This window comes from Otolemur garnettii, unplaced genomic scaffold (genome assembly GCF_000181295.1).
Source record: "Otolemur garnettii isolate 467f Iridium unplaced genomic scaffold, OtoGar3 scaffold00094, whole genome shotgun sequence".
Taxonomy (NCBI): domain Eukaryota; kingdom Metazoa; phylum Chordata; class Mammalia; order Primates; family Galagidae; genus Otolemur; species Otolemur garnettii.
In genome coordinates, this window is record NW_003852489.1 from 6027554 (window position 1) to 6045243 (window position 17690).

General features: G+C 39.8%; 1 protein-coding gene across 4 annotated transcripts in view; it reads left to right on the top strand.

The window, feature by feature from the left end:
• USP32 (ubiquitin specific peptidase 32) overlaps positions 1-17408 on the top strand; it is a 223695-nt gene extending 206287 nt beyond the window's left edge. For all 4 annotated transcript variants that reach the window (XM_023516587.1, XM_003795603.3, XM_023516588.1 and 1 more), the window contains 7 exons: positions 4744-4830; positions 5731-5851; positions 11950-12141; positions 13605-13893; positions 15248-15672; positions 16519-16611; positions 17071-17408. In XM_023516587.1, the coding sequence (XP_023372355.1) occupies positions 4744-4830; positions 5731-5851; positions 11950-12141; positions 13605-13893; positions 15248-15672; positions 16519-16611; positions 17071-17244 (1381 nt within the window). In that variant the 3' untranslated portion in view covers positions 17245-17408. The remainder of the gene's footprint in view (positions 1-4743; positions 4831-5730; positions 5852-11949; positions 12142-13604; positions 13894-15247; positions 15673-16518; positions 16612-17070) is intronic.
• The last annotated feature ends 282 nt before the right edge of the window (positions 17409-17690 follow it).

The window sequence follows — 17690 nt, forward strand, 5'->3', positions numbered from 1 at the left end:
TCAAAAAAAAAGAAAAACTGAAGATAATATACATTTAGTTGATGGTAAATGTTGTATTCAGTAAAAATGACAGTTGGGCAAGAGTAAATTTGAAGTGAAAGTCTTAATTTAATTAAAGGGCTTCTAGTCGAGGATTTTCCTAGGATTTGCAAGTGAATTAGATATGGAGTATAGCGGAAAGAGGCGTCTAGGCGGGATTTTCAGCCTGAACAATTGTTTGTGAATGGTAGTACCATTAAAGGAAAAGAGGAAAACTGGAGAAGGATAAGTTTTGGCAAGAAATGACAGGAACCAAGTTAAATTCAAGATATCTATAATTTATTTAAGTGAGAAATTTCACTTGAGTGTTTTTTGCTGGAGATGTAACTATAGATGTCCTCAACATAAAAATAGTTGGTATTTAAAACCCTGAGACCAAGGCCATACGTGGTGGCTCACACCTATAATCCTAGCACTCTGGGAAGCCCAGGCAGATGGATTGCTTGAGCTCAGGAGTTGGAGACCAGCCTGAGCCAGAGTGAGACCCCATCTCTAAAAGTAGCCAGGCATTGTTGTGGGTGCCTGTAGTCCCAGCTGCTCTGGTGGCTGAGGCAAGAGGATCTCTTGAGCCCTAGAGTTTGAGGTTGCTGTGAGCTGTGATGCCACTACACTCTACTGAGGGGACAAAGTGAAACTCTGTCTCAGAAAATAAATTAATAAATAAAATAAAATAAAACCCTGAGACCAGATGATATAATTTAGAATTGAAGTACAATCATCATCAACTCTTGACCACTCTTTTTTCATCCATACCCTTACTGACCCACAACAGAGTCTACATTTCCCTCATTTTATAATATTGTGGTACAATATATATAACATTAAATTTACCATTTTAATCATTTTTAAGTTTAAAATTCAATGCTGTTAAGTACATTCACAATGGTATACAACCATCATCTCCAGAACCTTTTCATCTTCCCAAACAGAAGCTCTAAACCAGGGGTCCTCAAACTTTTTAAACAGGGGCCAGTTCACTGTCCCTCAGAATGTTGAAGGACTGGACTGCAGGCCCCAGGACGAGTCGCCATGCAGCGGCAAAAACATCCGGCGGGCCAGATAAATGTCCTAGGCAGGCCACATGTGGCCCGCAGGCCGTATAGTTTGAGGACGCCTGCAAGTCTAAACCACTAAGCAATCCCCCTGCATGTCTCTTCCAGACACTGGTTTCTAATCTGTGTTCTGCATCTATGAATTTTCATATTGTAGATACTTCATAAAAGTAAATCATACACAACACTTATCTTTTTGTGTCTGGCTTATTCATTTAGCATAATGTTTCCCAGGTGCATCCATGTTGTGATACATACCGAAACTTAATTCCTTTTTATCACTGAATAATATTCCATTATATATATATACCACATTTTGTTTATCCATTCATCTGTTGATGGACACTTGGGTTGTTTCTACCTTTTGACTGTTGTGACCCACTAGCTTCTTTTGATGGAAATCAGAGGCATATTTTCATTTCATTCATACATGTTTCAGTGTGTATTCCCAAAAGATAAGCTGTTCTTGTCTTTTTAATGTCTAAAAGACCATTCTATCTTTAACTCACTCTAACCTCCATACCTTTATCTATACCCCTCCACTAAAATAGCTGTCTTCAATGACCTTTGTCACCAAAGGTCATTTTTACCATCTCCAGCAAGCAATTACTAGTCCTTTTTTTATTCAAGCTTTAGTTGCTCACTCTGTGTTTCTTCTTAATGTTACTGGCTGCTCCTCCTCAATCTCCTCCATTGCTTTTTCTTTCCTTTTTTAACCTGTAAAATTAATGTTGGAATGCATAGGAATTAAATCCTGGGCATCTTCTGTATTTAATTCTTATTCCCTAGATTATATCATGTGGTCTCAGGGTTCTAAATATCAATTATTTGTTGAGAACATCTATACTTATATCTCCAGCAAAAAACACCCAAGTGAATTTCTCACTCGAATGTATACATCTTGAGTTTAACTTGGTTCCTGTTATTTCTTGCCAAAACTTGCTCTTCCAGTTTTCCTCAAATGGTACCATCATTCACAAACAATTGTTCAGGCTAAAAACCTCGCCTAGACTCCTCTTTCCCTTATACTCCACATCTAATTCACTTGCAAACCCTAGGAAAAATTCTTATCTAGATGAATGTGGTAAATACATTGGGGTTCAGTTGTACAGTTCTCTAATTTTTGTCAGTGTTTATGTCAATAAGTTTGAAAATCAGATTAAATGAACAAATCCTGGAATTAAGGATCTAAGCAGAAGAATGGTTATTTTGAGGGACAGTGAATAAGGTGGAGAGTAAGGACTAGAGGGTTGTGATTGGAGCTTTCTACTGGGTCAAAGAAATGTTAGAGTAGGGATATTTGAATAATTGACCCAAAAGCATAGGAGATGGTGGTTTTAATGTAGGATACTCGGAATTGAGAATTTGGAGGTAGTAAAGTTATATTGGTAGTAAAGTTTAGACTATGATGATTGGAGAGGTTGGATCCTATGGTGTGGACATTATTCTTGGAAGATAGAAGGCCAGGGTATTGTTGGGTTAATTACATTGATGTTGTTGTCACCAAGAATAATAACAGGAGAAATGGTGGAAGAAAAATAGCCAGATGCTAAAATCTTTAGTGAATAAAGAAGAGATCCCCCTTCCAAAGAGGAATAGTAGATGACGTAATTCAGTTGCACTTGCTATGAAGAGGCTGGATTTCTTTTAAGAAAAAGAAGAAAGGAGAAATCATGTAGAAGTGGCAAAGAGGAGTGAGGAGGAAATCCACATTACTTCCAAGTTGTGGGATGTATAAGAATAAACAGCACTAAAGAGTCTGTACAGGAAGCAAGATTCTCAAGAAGGCCAGGCTTCATTCAGTTAGAACAAAAAGGTAAAGAGTATCTTCAGAAGGGCGGTGTTGCACAGTTCCCTATGAGAATGTCACTTTATTATTGTGTTCCTTTATCTTTTTTTGATTCCCCACTTACTGTTGACCTGATTTGGACACGGTGTTAGATAGTATAGGCTATTGATAATCATTCACTGGACAAGTTATGCCATAGGAACTGATGTGCCAGACATGATAGTCACTTTTGCCCTTACAGTGATACTTTGTCATGATCTCATCACCTTCTGCAGCCATGTGATAGTTGCTACCAATTGCCAAATAGGCTGTAAAGGATACTTTTACATCATATTCCTTTCATTGCTTCTTCCTCTCCCCTAGCTTTACTGAATTATAATTAACAAAGAGGAATTGTATATATTTAAGATATACAACTTGACATTTTGATATATATAAATTGTTTCATTGTTTCTTTTTAGGGCAAGTATAAGTAGTTTTTTTTTAAGTTGGAGAACTCACAGGGCTATTTACTTTTGCCAGTTAATTTACTTTAGTATATAACTTATACCTTTGAGTAGCTACAGCAGGTAAAGGAGAGTACCTGGCATGTTCCACATCGGGGATTCTGATTAAAGAAGACTTCTAAATATACACAGCCTTCTGTGATATGTCAGTGTTCTTATCATGAAAAGACCTAATCATTTTAGTTTAATGTGCATTAAATAGAATTAGGACTGAAGGATAATGGGCACTTGATTTCATGATTAGCGCATTGTAAAAATTTCATGGACCACATGGACTTTCTTGGAGACATCTGGCAGTCTAATATGTCTTACCTTTCTTATTCTGTAAACAAGAATACAGCAAGGTGACTTGGCGTCCATAGCACAGTGGTTATGGCACCAACCACATACACCAAGGCTGGCAAGTTCAATCCCAGCCCGGGCCAGCTAAACAACAATGACAACTGCAACAAAAAATAGCTAGGCATTGTGGCGGGCACCTGCAGTCCCAGCTACTTAGGAGGCTAAGGCAAGAGAATCACTTGAGCCCAAGAGTTTGAGGTTGCTGTGAGCTGTGATGCCACACTCTACCAAGGGCAACATAATGAGATTTTGTCTTTTTAAAAAAAAAAAAAAAAAAGACTCAGCACCTGCAGCTCAAACAACTAAGGCACCAACCACATACACCAGAGCTGGCAGATTCAGATCCAGCCCGGGCCTGCCAAACAATGACAACTACAACCAAAAAATAGCCAGGTGTTGTGGTGGGTGCCTGTAGTCCCAGCTACTTGGGAGGCTAAAGCAAGAGAATCGCTTAAGCCCAGGAGTTGGAGATTGCTGTGAGCTATGATTGTAGTTGGTATGGGGCTGCAACTAATAGATTAGGATAAAACTGCATTTAGCCATCAACATGAGCATACAAGGACTGTTCTTAACATATTCAGCCATTGTTACTATTGTTTTTCTTTTTTTAGAGACAGAATCTCACTTTATTGCCCACGGTAGAGTACTGTGGCGTCACAGCTCACAGCAACCTCCAACTCCTGGGCTTAGGCAATTCTCTTGCCTCAGCCTACCAAGTAGCTGGGACTACAGGCACCCGCCACAATGCCCAGCTATTTTTTTGTTGCAGTTTGACCAAGGCTGGGTTTGAACCTGCCACCCTCAGTATATGGGGCCGGCACCCTACTCACTGAGCCATAGGCGCCACCCATGCTATTCTTTTTCTTATTACATGGCTAGATATTTCCTGCACAGCCCTTATACTGCTATGGCAAATACCCCTTCCTAGGATTATTTCAAAGGACAATGAAAGGAGTTGGATTTCAAACCAGAAATGCTTATTATGCTCTTTGGTTTATGTTCTTTTCTGTTTCAGCGATGACAGTATGGGCTATCAGTATCCATTTACTCTACGAGTTGTGCAGAAAGATGGGAACTCCTGTGCTTGGTGCCCATGGTATAGGTAAAGTATCCTACCAAAAGAAAATTTTTAATAGCATTTCAGCTTTAGGAACTATCCCATTTTCATAAAATTGCCAGTTTTGAGAAATAGTAGTAAATAATAAGCTTCAAATGGTAATTGTTCATTCATCTCTTTGTGAGATCAATAGCTAAGTTTTGCTTTTGAGACTTAACTGGTTTTATAAACTCTACAGTTCACACAGAATTCACAGCTTATGGTCAACATTTATTATTCTATGCCTTCTGCTCCCTAAATGTAAATTACTTTGGCAATTCTGAGCCAGTAGAACATAGTATGCTTACTAGATCTTGCTGAGAGTCTGTTTTGGGTTTTTAAAGACTTATGGAGATTAAATGATCATTGCTGCTACAGAAGAGAAAGTACCTGACAATACTGAAGTCAACCTTTGGAGAACTCTAATAGACTTAGCATACTGAGTCTAACTTAGGCTTTACCATGTCCTCCCTACCTCCCCTGTCCACTTTGTAAATTTTTATATACATTTATTTAACGTGCCATTTTACAAATAAGGTAATAGGTGTTGTTATACCAGATAAATTGTCTTTAGAGCATTAAATAACAGAATTCAGAATTTCTTAAGAGCTGTTTTATCTCAAATAGTCAATTCCCATATCATTTATTTGTCATAAAGCTCACATCTCCTGTGTATTACAGTGCTTTGTAAAACCAAAGGCTTGAGAAGTAATAAACACAATAATAATAATTTGCTGAATTATTAGTAATAAATACTCCTACATTTATCAGAGTCTGAAATTAGAAGTCTATTACAAATTGTGAAGACTAAGAAGAAAATAGAAAAACGGGAAGGGAGTATTTGTAATGAAGAAAATTTAGATATCTTCATAGTTAATTCTTCTGTGGATCCTTTTTCCCCATTAGATTTTGTAGAGGCTGTAAAATTGATTGTGGGGAAGACAAAGCTTTCATTGGGAATGCCTATATTGCTGTGGATTGGGACCCCACCGCCCTTCACCTTCGCTATCAAACTTCACAGGAAAGGGTAAGTACTTAGGGCCACCATAAGATGGTGGTTTTGTATGGGGAAATTTCCTTAGTCTAACTGTGTTATACCATTTCTGTCTTAAACAATCTAAATACAACCAGAATAACACTTACTTGGCATTCTCTATGGCACTTAATATATTGATACAATTGGATCTTTTCATTTTTCGACTTCTAGAGAGAAGTATATTAGGGCATTGTCTTAGTCCATTTTTGTGTTGCTGTTACAGAGTACCTGAGGCTGGGTAATTTATAAAGAAAAAAGTTTTTTATTTAGCTCACAGTTCTGCATGCTAGGAAGTTGAAGGGCATGGCCCTGGTTTCTGTTGAGGGCTTCTGTGCTGCATCATAATATTGTAAACAAGGTCAAAAGAGAAGCAGACACATGGGAAGAGGGAGGTGCAAGCAAGAGGAGGAACCTCACCTTAAACAACCCACTCTTGTGGGAATGAAATAATCAGAGGGAAAACTACCATTAGAATGGCACCACGCCACTCATGAGGGAGGCAGTGTTAAAGCCAGGCATGGTGGCTCACACCTATAATTCTAGCTCTCTGGGAGGCCAAGGCAGGCAGATCCCTTGAGCTCAGACATTCAAGACCAGGCTGAGCAATAGCAAAATCCCATCTCTGGAAAAGAAACTAGCAAGGCATTGCTGCAGGTGCCTGTAGTCCTCCTACCTACTCAGGAGGCTGAGGCAGGAGAGTCACTTGAGTTTGAGGTTGCTGTGAACTAGGGCAAGGCCACAGCACTCTAACCTGGGTAACAGAGTAAGACTCTGTCTCAAAAAAAATTTTTTTTTTGTTAAATATTATTGAAGCTGCACCATGTGATAACCACAGTTACTTAGCTCAAATGCAACTCAGGGTTATAGCTGCTCCCTTTAATGGGCATAGTGATCAGGAAAAAGAGAAAAGATGAAATGTTTCAGAATTGGATACACAACACAGTAGCTGTTCTTCACACTTTTCATTTTTTTGTGTGTTGCCATTCTCTGGCCAGAACAATTTCAGAAAGAATTCTAACTCCATACTTTTAATCAACTAAATACTGTTTGCTGGGAGAGATATTAAGAATTTGATGGAGTGATAAAAGCAACAGAATCAAAGGAATTTCCAAAGTCACCTGAGGAATTGTAATGGTTTTTGTGTGTTTATGGCTCTTGATTGTTGAGTATTTTCTTCACTGGTTCTTGAAGCATTCCCTTTGGATAAGTTAGAAATGGAAATTGACTTTTCTGGCTTCTTATGCTGTTGAGGAATAGGGAAACTACCAAGTCTAGACCCACTTCCCTATTTGGATCTCTGAATATTCTCTTACACACTCTGAGGCCCTGGAAGCTCTTTCTAGCCAAGGGTAAATATAATTTGTGAATACTTGCTATATAAAAGGTCATTGGGCTGTAACTAAAGAAAGCTGAAGTAAAGCTGATACTCTAGGTCATGCTCACTATAACAAGGTAATTCAATAACCTTAGTCATGATTCTTTTGAAGAGGGAAAATTTTAGTAATTGATAGATACCTAAATCTTTGTCAGTACAAAATATGGCAGGATATCATTCTAAAAAGATACTTCTGGCTTGGCACCTGTAGCTGAAGTGGCTAAGGCGCCAGCTACATACATCTAAGTGGCGGGTTCGAATCCAGCCTGGGCCCATCAAACAACAATGATGGCTGCAACCAAAAAAATAGCCGGGTGTTGTGGCGGGTGCCTGTGGTCCCAGCTACTTGGGAGGCAGAGGCAGGAGACTCGCTTGAGCCCAGGAGTTGGAGGTTGCTGTGAGCTGTGATGCCACAGCACTCTACCCAGGGGGACAGCTTGATGCTCTGTCTCAAAAAAAAAAAAAAAAAGATACTTCTGCAATGGTGATAAATTACTTAGCTCTGTAAATCTCTTCTCCTTTTTAACAAGCCCAGTGTGCACTCTTAAAAGCTCTGGAAGACATCCCACTTACAGATGGGCCTACGTGACCTGTTAAATTACCCTACTTCCACTTTCAGTGATGCACTTAGGATACCATGGTAATGAGGAGCTGTTGAGATACCTTGTCTTGCCAGGGTAATGTGGGCTCCTCCTACATGTGGTTTCTGCATGTACTTAGGAAATCACTTAGACAAAGAAGATGCCATGGTTCAAAATTGAGATTATTGCCTGTATGCTTTATATTTTTCATTCCAATGATCTCCCTTCTAGGAATTTATTCTAGAGAAATAGGATACTCTGCAATTACTCTGTAATTTGCAGAAAAATATTCATTATAGCATTGTTCAGAATAGTAAAACATTAGAAGGAACTCAATATTTTTTGCTCATTCTAGGAAAGCTTGTTATATTCATTGTATAAAATACAGGGTATTCCAAAAGTTGCCCTAAGGTCATCATACATAGGGAAAATGGGAACTTGTACCTGAATGTGTCTTTATTTACAAAATATTCATTACAGAATTTTACACAATATTTACAAAATATTCTCTACATTGTAGTCACCACCTTTTTGTAAAATTTTATAATCCCAGATACTTGGGAGGCTGAGGCAGGAAGATCACTTAAGCCCAGGAGTTTGAGGTTGCAGTAAGTTATGATGGTGCTATTGTACTCTACTCAGGGCAACAGAGTGAGACTCTATCTAAAAATATATATATCTGGAATATATATGTGTATAAGGTAATCACTGAAAATGATATTTGCCAGGAATTTTTACTGACATTTATAGAAAGATACTTATGGTATAATGTTATATTCTTTAAAAAGCAAGATATAAAATTACATATACAATAAAAAATCTCTTCAGTATGAAAAAAGAAATACTGTTTAGGAAAAGGACAAAAGAAAATCAGATGTCAAAAGATGACAAAAGATGACAAAAAGATGACAAAAGAAAATCAATGTCAAATCCTTTGACATTGTATGCCTTTACATTAAGAATGTGAGGCCAGGCACAGTGGCTCATGCCTGTAATCCAGGCACTCTGGGAGGCTTAGGCAGATAGATAGCCTACATGCACAAGTTCGAGACCAGCCTGAGCAAGAATGAAATCCCGTCTCTACTAAAAATAGAAAAATTGAGGCAAGAGGATCACTTGAGCCCAAGAGTTGGAAGTTGCTGTCAGCTATGATCCAACGGCATTCTACCCAGGGCAACAGCTTGAAAGTGTCTCAAAAAAAAGAGAGTATAAAAGGTTTCCCTGCCATTTTATATTTTTCTCTATTTTCTAAAAGTTCTACATGGATATTGTATTTGACAATCAGAAAAAACAGAGGAACAAATGCACTTTTATATATTTTTCCCCAGTTTGGACCTCACATGCCTCAACAGAAAATTAAACTAGATAATTTCTTGGATTGATCTCATTTTTAAATAACTTACAATGTATAACAGCTGTTATTTCATTTCCTATGTTTTGTATTAAAGATGAGTTTTAAAGCAACCTAGAAAAAAAGAAAGAAAATAGTGCCTATAGTAATTAAAACTTTTTGAACAAAAATGGAGGATCTGAGCATGCATCCCAAGAGGTTAAGGGAATCTTTGTCATTTAGGGAAATTTTATTGACAAGTAGAACTTACTATTAGTCCACAAATATATTTATGTAATCAGCCTTCTTTTCTTCTGTCTCCATTAGTTCTATAGCCTGTGTTCCACAATAAAATATAGTCAATAAAGCTAGGCACGGTGGTTCATGTTTGTAATCCTAGCATTTTGGGAGACTGAGGATCACTTGAAGCTAGGAGTTCCAAACCAGCCTGAGCAACATAGCAAGACCTCATCTTTACAGAAAGCAGCAAAATTATCCATGTGCTTGTAGTCCTAGCTATAGAAAGCTGGAGCAAGAGGATTTCTTGAGCCTAGGAGTTCAAGGTTGCAGTGAGCTGTAATCATGCTATTGCACTCTAGCCTGGGCAACAGAGCAAGATACTGTTTAAAAAAAAAAAAATTATAGGGTGGCACCTGTGGCTCAAGGAGTAGGGCACCAGCCCCATATGTTGGAGGTGGCAGGTTCAAACCCAGCCCCAGCCAAAAACTGCAAAAAAAAAAAAAAAGAGAGAGAGAGAGAGATAATAAACAGTCTTTATTACCGTATTGTAATTTGTGATTGGCTGTATAGCATCCCTGGTAGAGATAATAGAATATTTGACTATAAGAAAAGAAACACTGCTGCATTTGATGCTCTTCTTTTTCTACTCATTCGGACAACCAAGATACAGCATGTTTCCTTTGGAAGCTTGTTAGTTTTTCCTTGAGTGACCAGCTCAAGAGATGATGAGAGTTAGTTAGTATCTTGGTACTACAGAATTTATGCTCAAAAAAGAAGTCAGTGACCCAAGCGGCCGACCCCATATACCAGAGGTGGGGGGTTCAAACCTAGCCCCAGGTAAGAACTGCAAAAATAAAAGGTCAGTGACCCAAGGTCAAACCAGATTTCCTTTAAAAAAAAAAAAGAAAGAAAAGAAAAGAAACTTCCAGGCCAGGCACAGGGCTCTCATCGTGTAATCCCAGCACTTGAGAGGCCAAGGTGGGTGGATTGCCTGAGCTCACAGGTTCAAGACCAGCGTCAGCTAGATCGAGACCTCGTCTCTAAAAATAGCCGGACATTGTGATGGGTGCCTGTAGTCCCAGCTACTTGGAGCCTGAGACAAGAAAATCGTTTAAGGCTAAGAGTTTGAAGTTACTGTGAGCTATGATGGCATGGCACTCTACCAATGGTGATGAACTCTGTCTCAAAAAAAAAAAAGAAAGAAAGAAAGAAAGAAAGGAAAAGAAAATTCCTTCAAGTTCACCTTTTCAAATGAGTTCTTTAAACTAGATGGTGGTATAATGCTAAAACCTTAATTGTGTGATCAACATCAACCTTAATAGTTTATAGGGGCATTAAATAGCCTATGACTCAGCCATCTTCTGCTATAGGGAAAAAAAAATCTCACCTGAAAATCTGTTGTAAACAGAATGTCCTGAGCTCTGCCAATTGATAATAATCCAGGCAGCACAGTGTTTCCATTATGAATTTCACTAATTAAACATGGGGTTAATTGCCGTAGGTAAAGAGATCCAGGAGTAGTAAGGGGGGTCAGGGACATATGTGTCTAGGCTCTGCTTTGGGACACAAATATGGATTGTGGAAGTCTCATAGCAGCATGTAGTCCTGATTCTGTACCTCACCCACCTTCCCATCATAATAGAGACAAATAGAAGGGTTCCAGCTCTGTGGTCTTTGATTGCTTGTCAGGGGGCAACCAGGAAGGGGAATGGGAAAAAGTCTTCCTTTTCTGTTGCATTCTGGATCTTTCCCTCTCCCCCTCCTCCCCATCTCTCACCACCCCCCAACACATATCTCTACATCCCTACTCCTACTTTGCTGTCTCTCATTTCTTATATTTACCTCCTCCTTGCTCCAAAGCCTAGCATGCGAGTTAACAGGACTCCAAAGATTTGGGTGGATATTTCTCAACAAAAGCAGCATGCTCTTTCTTTTGTTGCCATCTCAGATATAATAAAAAGGCCCCATGAGGCAGAAGAAGATAATAGCACACATGGTATTCTGATAACTGTGTTACCCGGTGTTGATATGCAAATTAGTTGTATCCTGTAGGGTTTAATGCTCTGGTGTGTTGTCTTCTCATGATGAGCTTTTCTTGCCCTTTCTTATTTCATCCAGCTTTGCATCTGTGTTTCAGTGATATTATTTCCCTTAACGTCTGTAAATTCTGCAACATACTAATAATGCTTTGTCTTTATGATTAAAAATAAATAGCATACTCTCAGCATCCCTGGCTTGAGGGCCAGCTCACATGTAAACCATTTTAGGATTCCAAAATTGTGAAATAAATAGTCAATTCCTTGTTTGCTTTGGTTTTGTCATTTTGAAGCATTCAGAATGTTTTTAAGAATAGCTATAGTCATGTAAATAGAAATTTTATTGAAGACATTACTGCAGATGTGTAAATGCTGTATTTGTTCAAAGACTCCAGTTTAGATTGTGTTTTCTTTTTCCTCATGTAGAATAAAATAATGGTGAGTGTCCATGAGGATGATGCATAGATAGATAACCACTTGAAATGCCCTCCCACAACCCCTATTCCTCCTGTCCCCTCTACCTGCAGGTTGTAGATGAGCATGAGAGTGTGGAACAGAGTCGGCGAGCACAAGCTGAACCCATCAACCTGGACAGCTGTCTCCGTGCTTTCACCAGTGAGGAGGAGCTGGGGGAAAATGAGATGTACTACTGCTCCAAGTGTAAGACCCACTGCTTGGCCACCAAGAAGCTAGATCTCTGGAGGCTTCCCCCCATCCTGGTATGCTACAGCCCTGTCTCTGGGAGAGCAGGAACTTATGTTATTTTTGAGAATAAGTCCCTTCCTGCAACCAGGTTTATGTTGAGTAAAGAGATTAATTATTCCACAAATATGTGGTAGTTACTGTTCCTAAAGAGCAGGTAGCCTAGAAAGAGAGAGAAGTCATGTAGATCAGTGACTACAGTTCAACCTGGTGAATCTGAACTGCAGGAGAGAGTGACGCACTCAGGGCTCTATAGAAAGAGGAAGTTTTAGATTAGCCCTCAGTAGCTGTAGAAGGCAGCTACGCTGGGAGCCCTGAGTGCCCACTGTACTGTACTCTGTCACGTGCCCAGGGCGCACTGGTAAGTTAATGTGTGTGCGTAGGCACACCAGCACACCGGGGCTTGTGTGTTCCTTTAGGTTTGATTTATTTATGCCTTCTCCATTCATAGATTAGGTGGCTTTCCTGTGTCTTCCTATTCATTTAAGATGAATATAAGTAATTGTAAGGTTTTTGTTTTTTTAACCAAACATTGTATGTATTTTCTTATTTGTGTCTTTATCTTACTACTATTGTGAAACTGTAGGTTTTTCTTTTCCTTAGACCAGAACAGCTTCCCAGGGAATGATGCACAAGAAATTGATAATATTGATTAGCTAGTTCAACAAATGGGAATGGGGGAAGGGAATAAAAGGACAGGGGCAGGTTTGGGGACAAGGTAGGTGGGGAGGAGAGGAGAGGCTTTTTATAAATTGAGGTATGATTAAATTTAATCAAATACATGGATTTTAGGCTCAGTGCCTGTGGCTCAGGCGGCTAAGGCGCCAGCCACATACACCTAAGGTGGCGGGTTCGAATCCCCAGCCCAGGCCCGCCAAACAACAATGATGGCTACAACCAAAAAATGGCCAGGCGTTGTGGCAGGTGCCTGTGGTCCCAGCTACTTGGGAGGCTGAGGCAGGAGACTCGCTTGAGCCCAGGAGTTGGAGGTTGCTGTGAGCGTGATGCCATGGCACTCTACCCAGGGGGATAGCTTGAGGCTCCATCTCAAAAAAAACAAATACATGGATTTTAAATGTCCAATTTGATGAATTTTGACAATAATGTACTCGCATAAATAGTATACTCATGACATAAAACATTATGAACTAGAGGCCTTTATAAAAACCATATTTTTATTACCTGGGCATGGTGCCACACACCTATGTTCCTAGCTACTCAGGCTGAGGCAGAAGGATCCCTTGAGTCCAGGAGTTGAGAATGCAGCCAGCCATGATCATGCCACTACACTCTAATCCAAACAGCAGAGTGAGACCCTGTCTTCAAAAAAAAAAAAATCAATTTCTTTTGAGGTCTTTAAAGAATAATGAAGAGTAAAAGTTTAGTTTGAGGACATTCCCAAACATTTGACATTTTTTAATATAAATTTTGTATCTTTAGAACTCTTTAATGCAAATGTTTTCTACCTTCTCTTCTCCAGATTATTCACCTTAAACGATTTCAATTTGTAAGTGGTCGATGGATAAAATCACAGAAAATTGTTAAATTTCCTCGGGAAAATTTTGACCCTAGTGCTTTTTTGGTACCAAGAGACCCGGCTCTCTGCCACCGTAAACCACTCACACCCCAGGGGGATGACCTCTCTGAGCCAAGGGTTCTGGCAGGAGAGGTGAAGAAAATGGATGCTCAGAGCTCAGCTGGGGAAGAGGATGTGCTCCTGAGCAAGAGCCCTTCCTCACTCAGTGCAAACATCATCAGTAGCCCGAAAGGTGAGGAAGCGGGAGACCTGGTGGAGGGCTTTCTTAAGGCCCCCGTAGACTGCATATTTCCATCTGTCTTCTGTTCTGGAGCATCAGTGCAGTAGGGTAGAAAGTACCTATCTGGAATCAGACTTACCTATATTTGAGGGATGTGACCTTTAACAAGAGATGTAGCCTCCCTAAATATTTTCTCATCTATAAAATGGAGATACCAAGTTTACAGGGTATGGAGGATCTGATATATTAAGAAGGAACACTTTGCATAATACCTGGTATATTTAGTGAACATGAGTGGTAGCTGTTGTCTTTGTTCTCTTACAGCAGAGGTTCTCAAAGTCTACTCTGAGAACCCTTAGGGGTCCTTGAGACCCCTTCAGGTCTGGAGGATCAAAATTATTTTCATAAAAATGCTAAGATAATATGTACCTTTACACTTTTATTCTCTCACAAAAGTAGAACGGAGTCATAGACAAGATGATGTGGAATGATGTTATCACTTTAAATTCCTCAGTTTTAATTTCTAATATGAGAAATACTGATAGATAAAAGCCACATCAAAGTTCTATAGGTCCTTGGCTCGGCGCCTGTGGCTCAAGTGGCTAAGTTGCCAGCCACATACACCTAAGGTGGCGGGTTTGAATCCAGCCCCGACCCGCCAAAACAACAATAATGGCTGCAACCAAAAAATAGCCGGGCGTTGTGGCGGGCGCCTGTGGTCCCAGCTACTTGGGAGGCAGAGGCAGGAGACTCACTTGAGCCCAGGAGTTGGAGGTTGCTGTGAGCAGTGAAGCCATAGCACTCTACCCAGGGGGACAGTTTGAGGCTCTGTCTCAAAAAAAAAAAAGTTCTATAGGTCCTCGATTTTTAAGGGTATAAAAGGGCATGGGTGGGAGGTCTGTGTTCAAAAAATTGATAAGACCCACTGCCTTGAAGGACTTTTGTGAGAGGTAGAGATAATAAAGACTTCCCAGTATCATGCCTAGCAATTTAACAAATGGTGGTCTTATTTTTTTTGTCAGATTTTACAAACAAGAAGAATATGTATTTGTGAAACTCCTTAGTCTAATAATTACGCTGTTTGAACTGAATCTTGTATAAATCACCTTTCTGCTATTTTCTAAGTCCCTACAACCTATTAATACTTTACACTTTCAGGACATTGTTGCCTTATAGAGACTTGGCATTGAAGAATTCAAAATGTAACTCATTGGCTACATGATAGGAACTAAAGAGTAGAGAGTCAGGATCCCTATCTTTACCTTTATGTGTACATTTGTGAGGCTGGCTTCCAAGTCAGCATTTGGTGTCTGGTTTAAACTATGGCATTTGGGTTTATGAATCTTTCCTTCTCTCCCTTTCACAGGTTCGCCTTCTTCATCAAGGAAAAGTGGAACCAGCTGTCCCTCCAGCAAAAACAGCAGCCCTAACAGCAGCCCACGGACTTTGGGGAGGAGCAAAGGGAGGCTCCGGCTTCCCCAGATCGGTAGCAAAAATAAACTGTCAAATAGTAAGGAGAACTTGGATGCCAGCAAAGAGAATGGGGCTGGGCAGATGTGTGAGCTGGCTGATGCCTTGAGCCGAGGGCATATGCTGGGGGGCAGCCAACCTGAGCTGGTCACCCCTCAGGACCATGAGGTAGCTTTGGCCAACGGATTCCTCTATGAGCATGAGGCATGTGGCAATGGCTATAGCAATGGTCAGCTTGGAAACCACAGTGAAGAAGACAGCACTGATGACCAAAGAGAAGATACTCGTGTTAAGCCTATTTATAATCTATATGCAATTTCGGTAAGTAGTTTATTATATGGTTTTCAGATGAGATCAAGCATGATTGTGGTGGTATGGCCATCGGCTATTGTGTGGGTTTTGAGGAGTGGTCTCAACTTTTCAGTGAAAATTTTTTTACTTGTGTTCATTTATTCATCAGCAAGTAATTCTTTCAGGTCCTGCTTATTTGCTAGGCATTGAACTTGGTGATAGACAAAGTTAACATAGAAATCATGGCCTTCGGCTCGGCGCCTATGGCTCAAGTGGCTAAGGCGCCAGCCACATACACCTAAGGTGGCAGGTTCCAATCCCCAGCCCGGGCCTGCCAAACAACAGTGACAACTGTAACCAAAAAGTGGATGGGCATTGTGACTGTTGCCTGTAGTCCTAGCTACTTGGGAGGCTGAGGCAAGAGAATCACTTAAGCCCAAGAGTTTGAGGTTGCTGTAAGCTGTGACACCACAGTACTCTACCCAGGGTGACAGCTTGAGACTCTGTCACAAAAAAAAGAAAAAAGAAAAAAAAAAGAAATCATGGCCTTCTGGATAGATTGCAAGGAGCTCACAGTGTGATTAGGGATGGGAGAGGGGATAGCCATGTAATTATTATAAATGAAGTCACTATTTCAAGTCATTCATAATTGTATGTTCTAAAGAAGTATTACTTTCTGAAAAAGTGATTAAAATTATAAAGTGTCTGTTTATCTACACAAGATTTAGAGCTTATGACTTTTGAATTTTATTGCTTTTGCTTTATTTGTTCTTAACCACTGCATGGTCAGTGTTCTCCTGCTCAGATCCTGGTGCTGTGTCCTGGCTGCGGTTATAGTTAGCTACTAACATACCCCTACTCTCTTTTCTCTTACAGTGCCATTCAGGAATTCTAGGTGGGGGCCACTACGTCACTTATGCCAAAAACCCAAATTGCAAGTGGTACTGTTACAATGATAGCAGTTGTAAGGTAAACCTTCTCAGTCTTCGAATAGAAGTTAGAAACAGACTACCAGCAGATCTAGGAAACATTTGTTGACTATCTCCTGCATAGGAAATCAGTGTTTCTGTTAGAATCAGTATATAGATACTAGCAATGTTAAGGGAACAAATGTGGTATGCAGAGTGGTGAATGAAAACCTAAATAGTGAGGAAAAAGACATTAATTAGAAAAAGTTCCTATCTTTAGGATGATTAGAATTTGATGGGGTTTTAGGTCATTCTTTTGACTTCAGTCAAAATATTTTTCTCAAAACAAAACTGGAAATAGCGGGCTCATTTTATGGGCAGGTGGGAAACAATCGAAGTACAAGCTTATTGGAAGCCATTAGGTTTAGTAGTTAGAGAACATTGGTCTTCCCTTCCCTGGTGAGGAGTAAGAGCTAGCATAGTGATGGCTTTTTGTTAAAGACTTTTCTTACCCCTTCAGGAACTTCACCCTGATGAAATTGACACCGACTCTGCCTACATTCTTTTCTATGAGCAGCAGGGGATAGACTATGCACAATTTCTGCCAAAGATTGATGGCAAAAAGATGGCAGACACAAGCAGCATGGATGAAGACTTTGAATCTGATTACAAAAAGTACTGTGTGTTGCAGTAAAGCTGCCACTCCAGCTGCTAGACAGCCTGGTGGTGAGGGAGATGACTCCTTGTAGCTGACATTTGGCAAAAGCATCACTGAAAGGCAAACTAAATGTAGTTATTTTATCCTGTGACCCTGAAGCACAAAATAAAAATCCTAATTAAAATAACAGTTAACTTTAAGAGTAGTAATAATTTTGTTTTGAAGTCTCTTACAAGCTCTCCAGGAGAGAACTTTCAGGCAGATCCCACCACTGGCCTGTAATCAGAAGGGTTTGGCACCAGCCACCTGGGACCAAATAAGAATAAAATTGTGCTTGTCCAGCTATGAACAAACATTTAGTGAGTATGGAGTTTACCAATAACCATAACAAAATACTAAGGATTTCCTTGGAGTCAAAGTAAAAAAAAAAAAAAAAATTGTAGTGTTGTCTGGGGACGACATGATATGCTACCTCCTTTTTC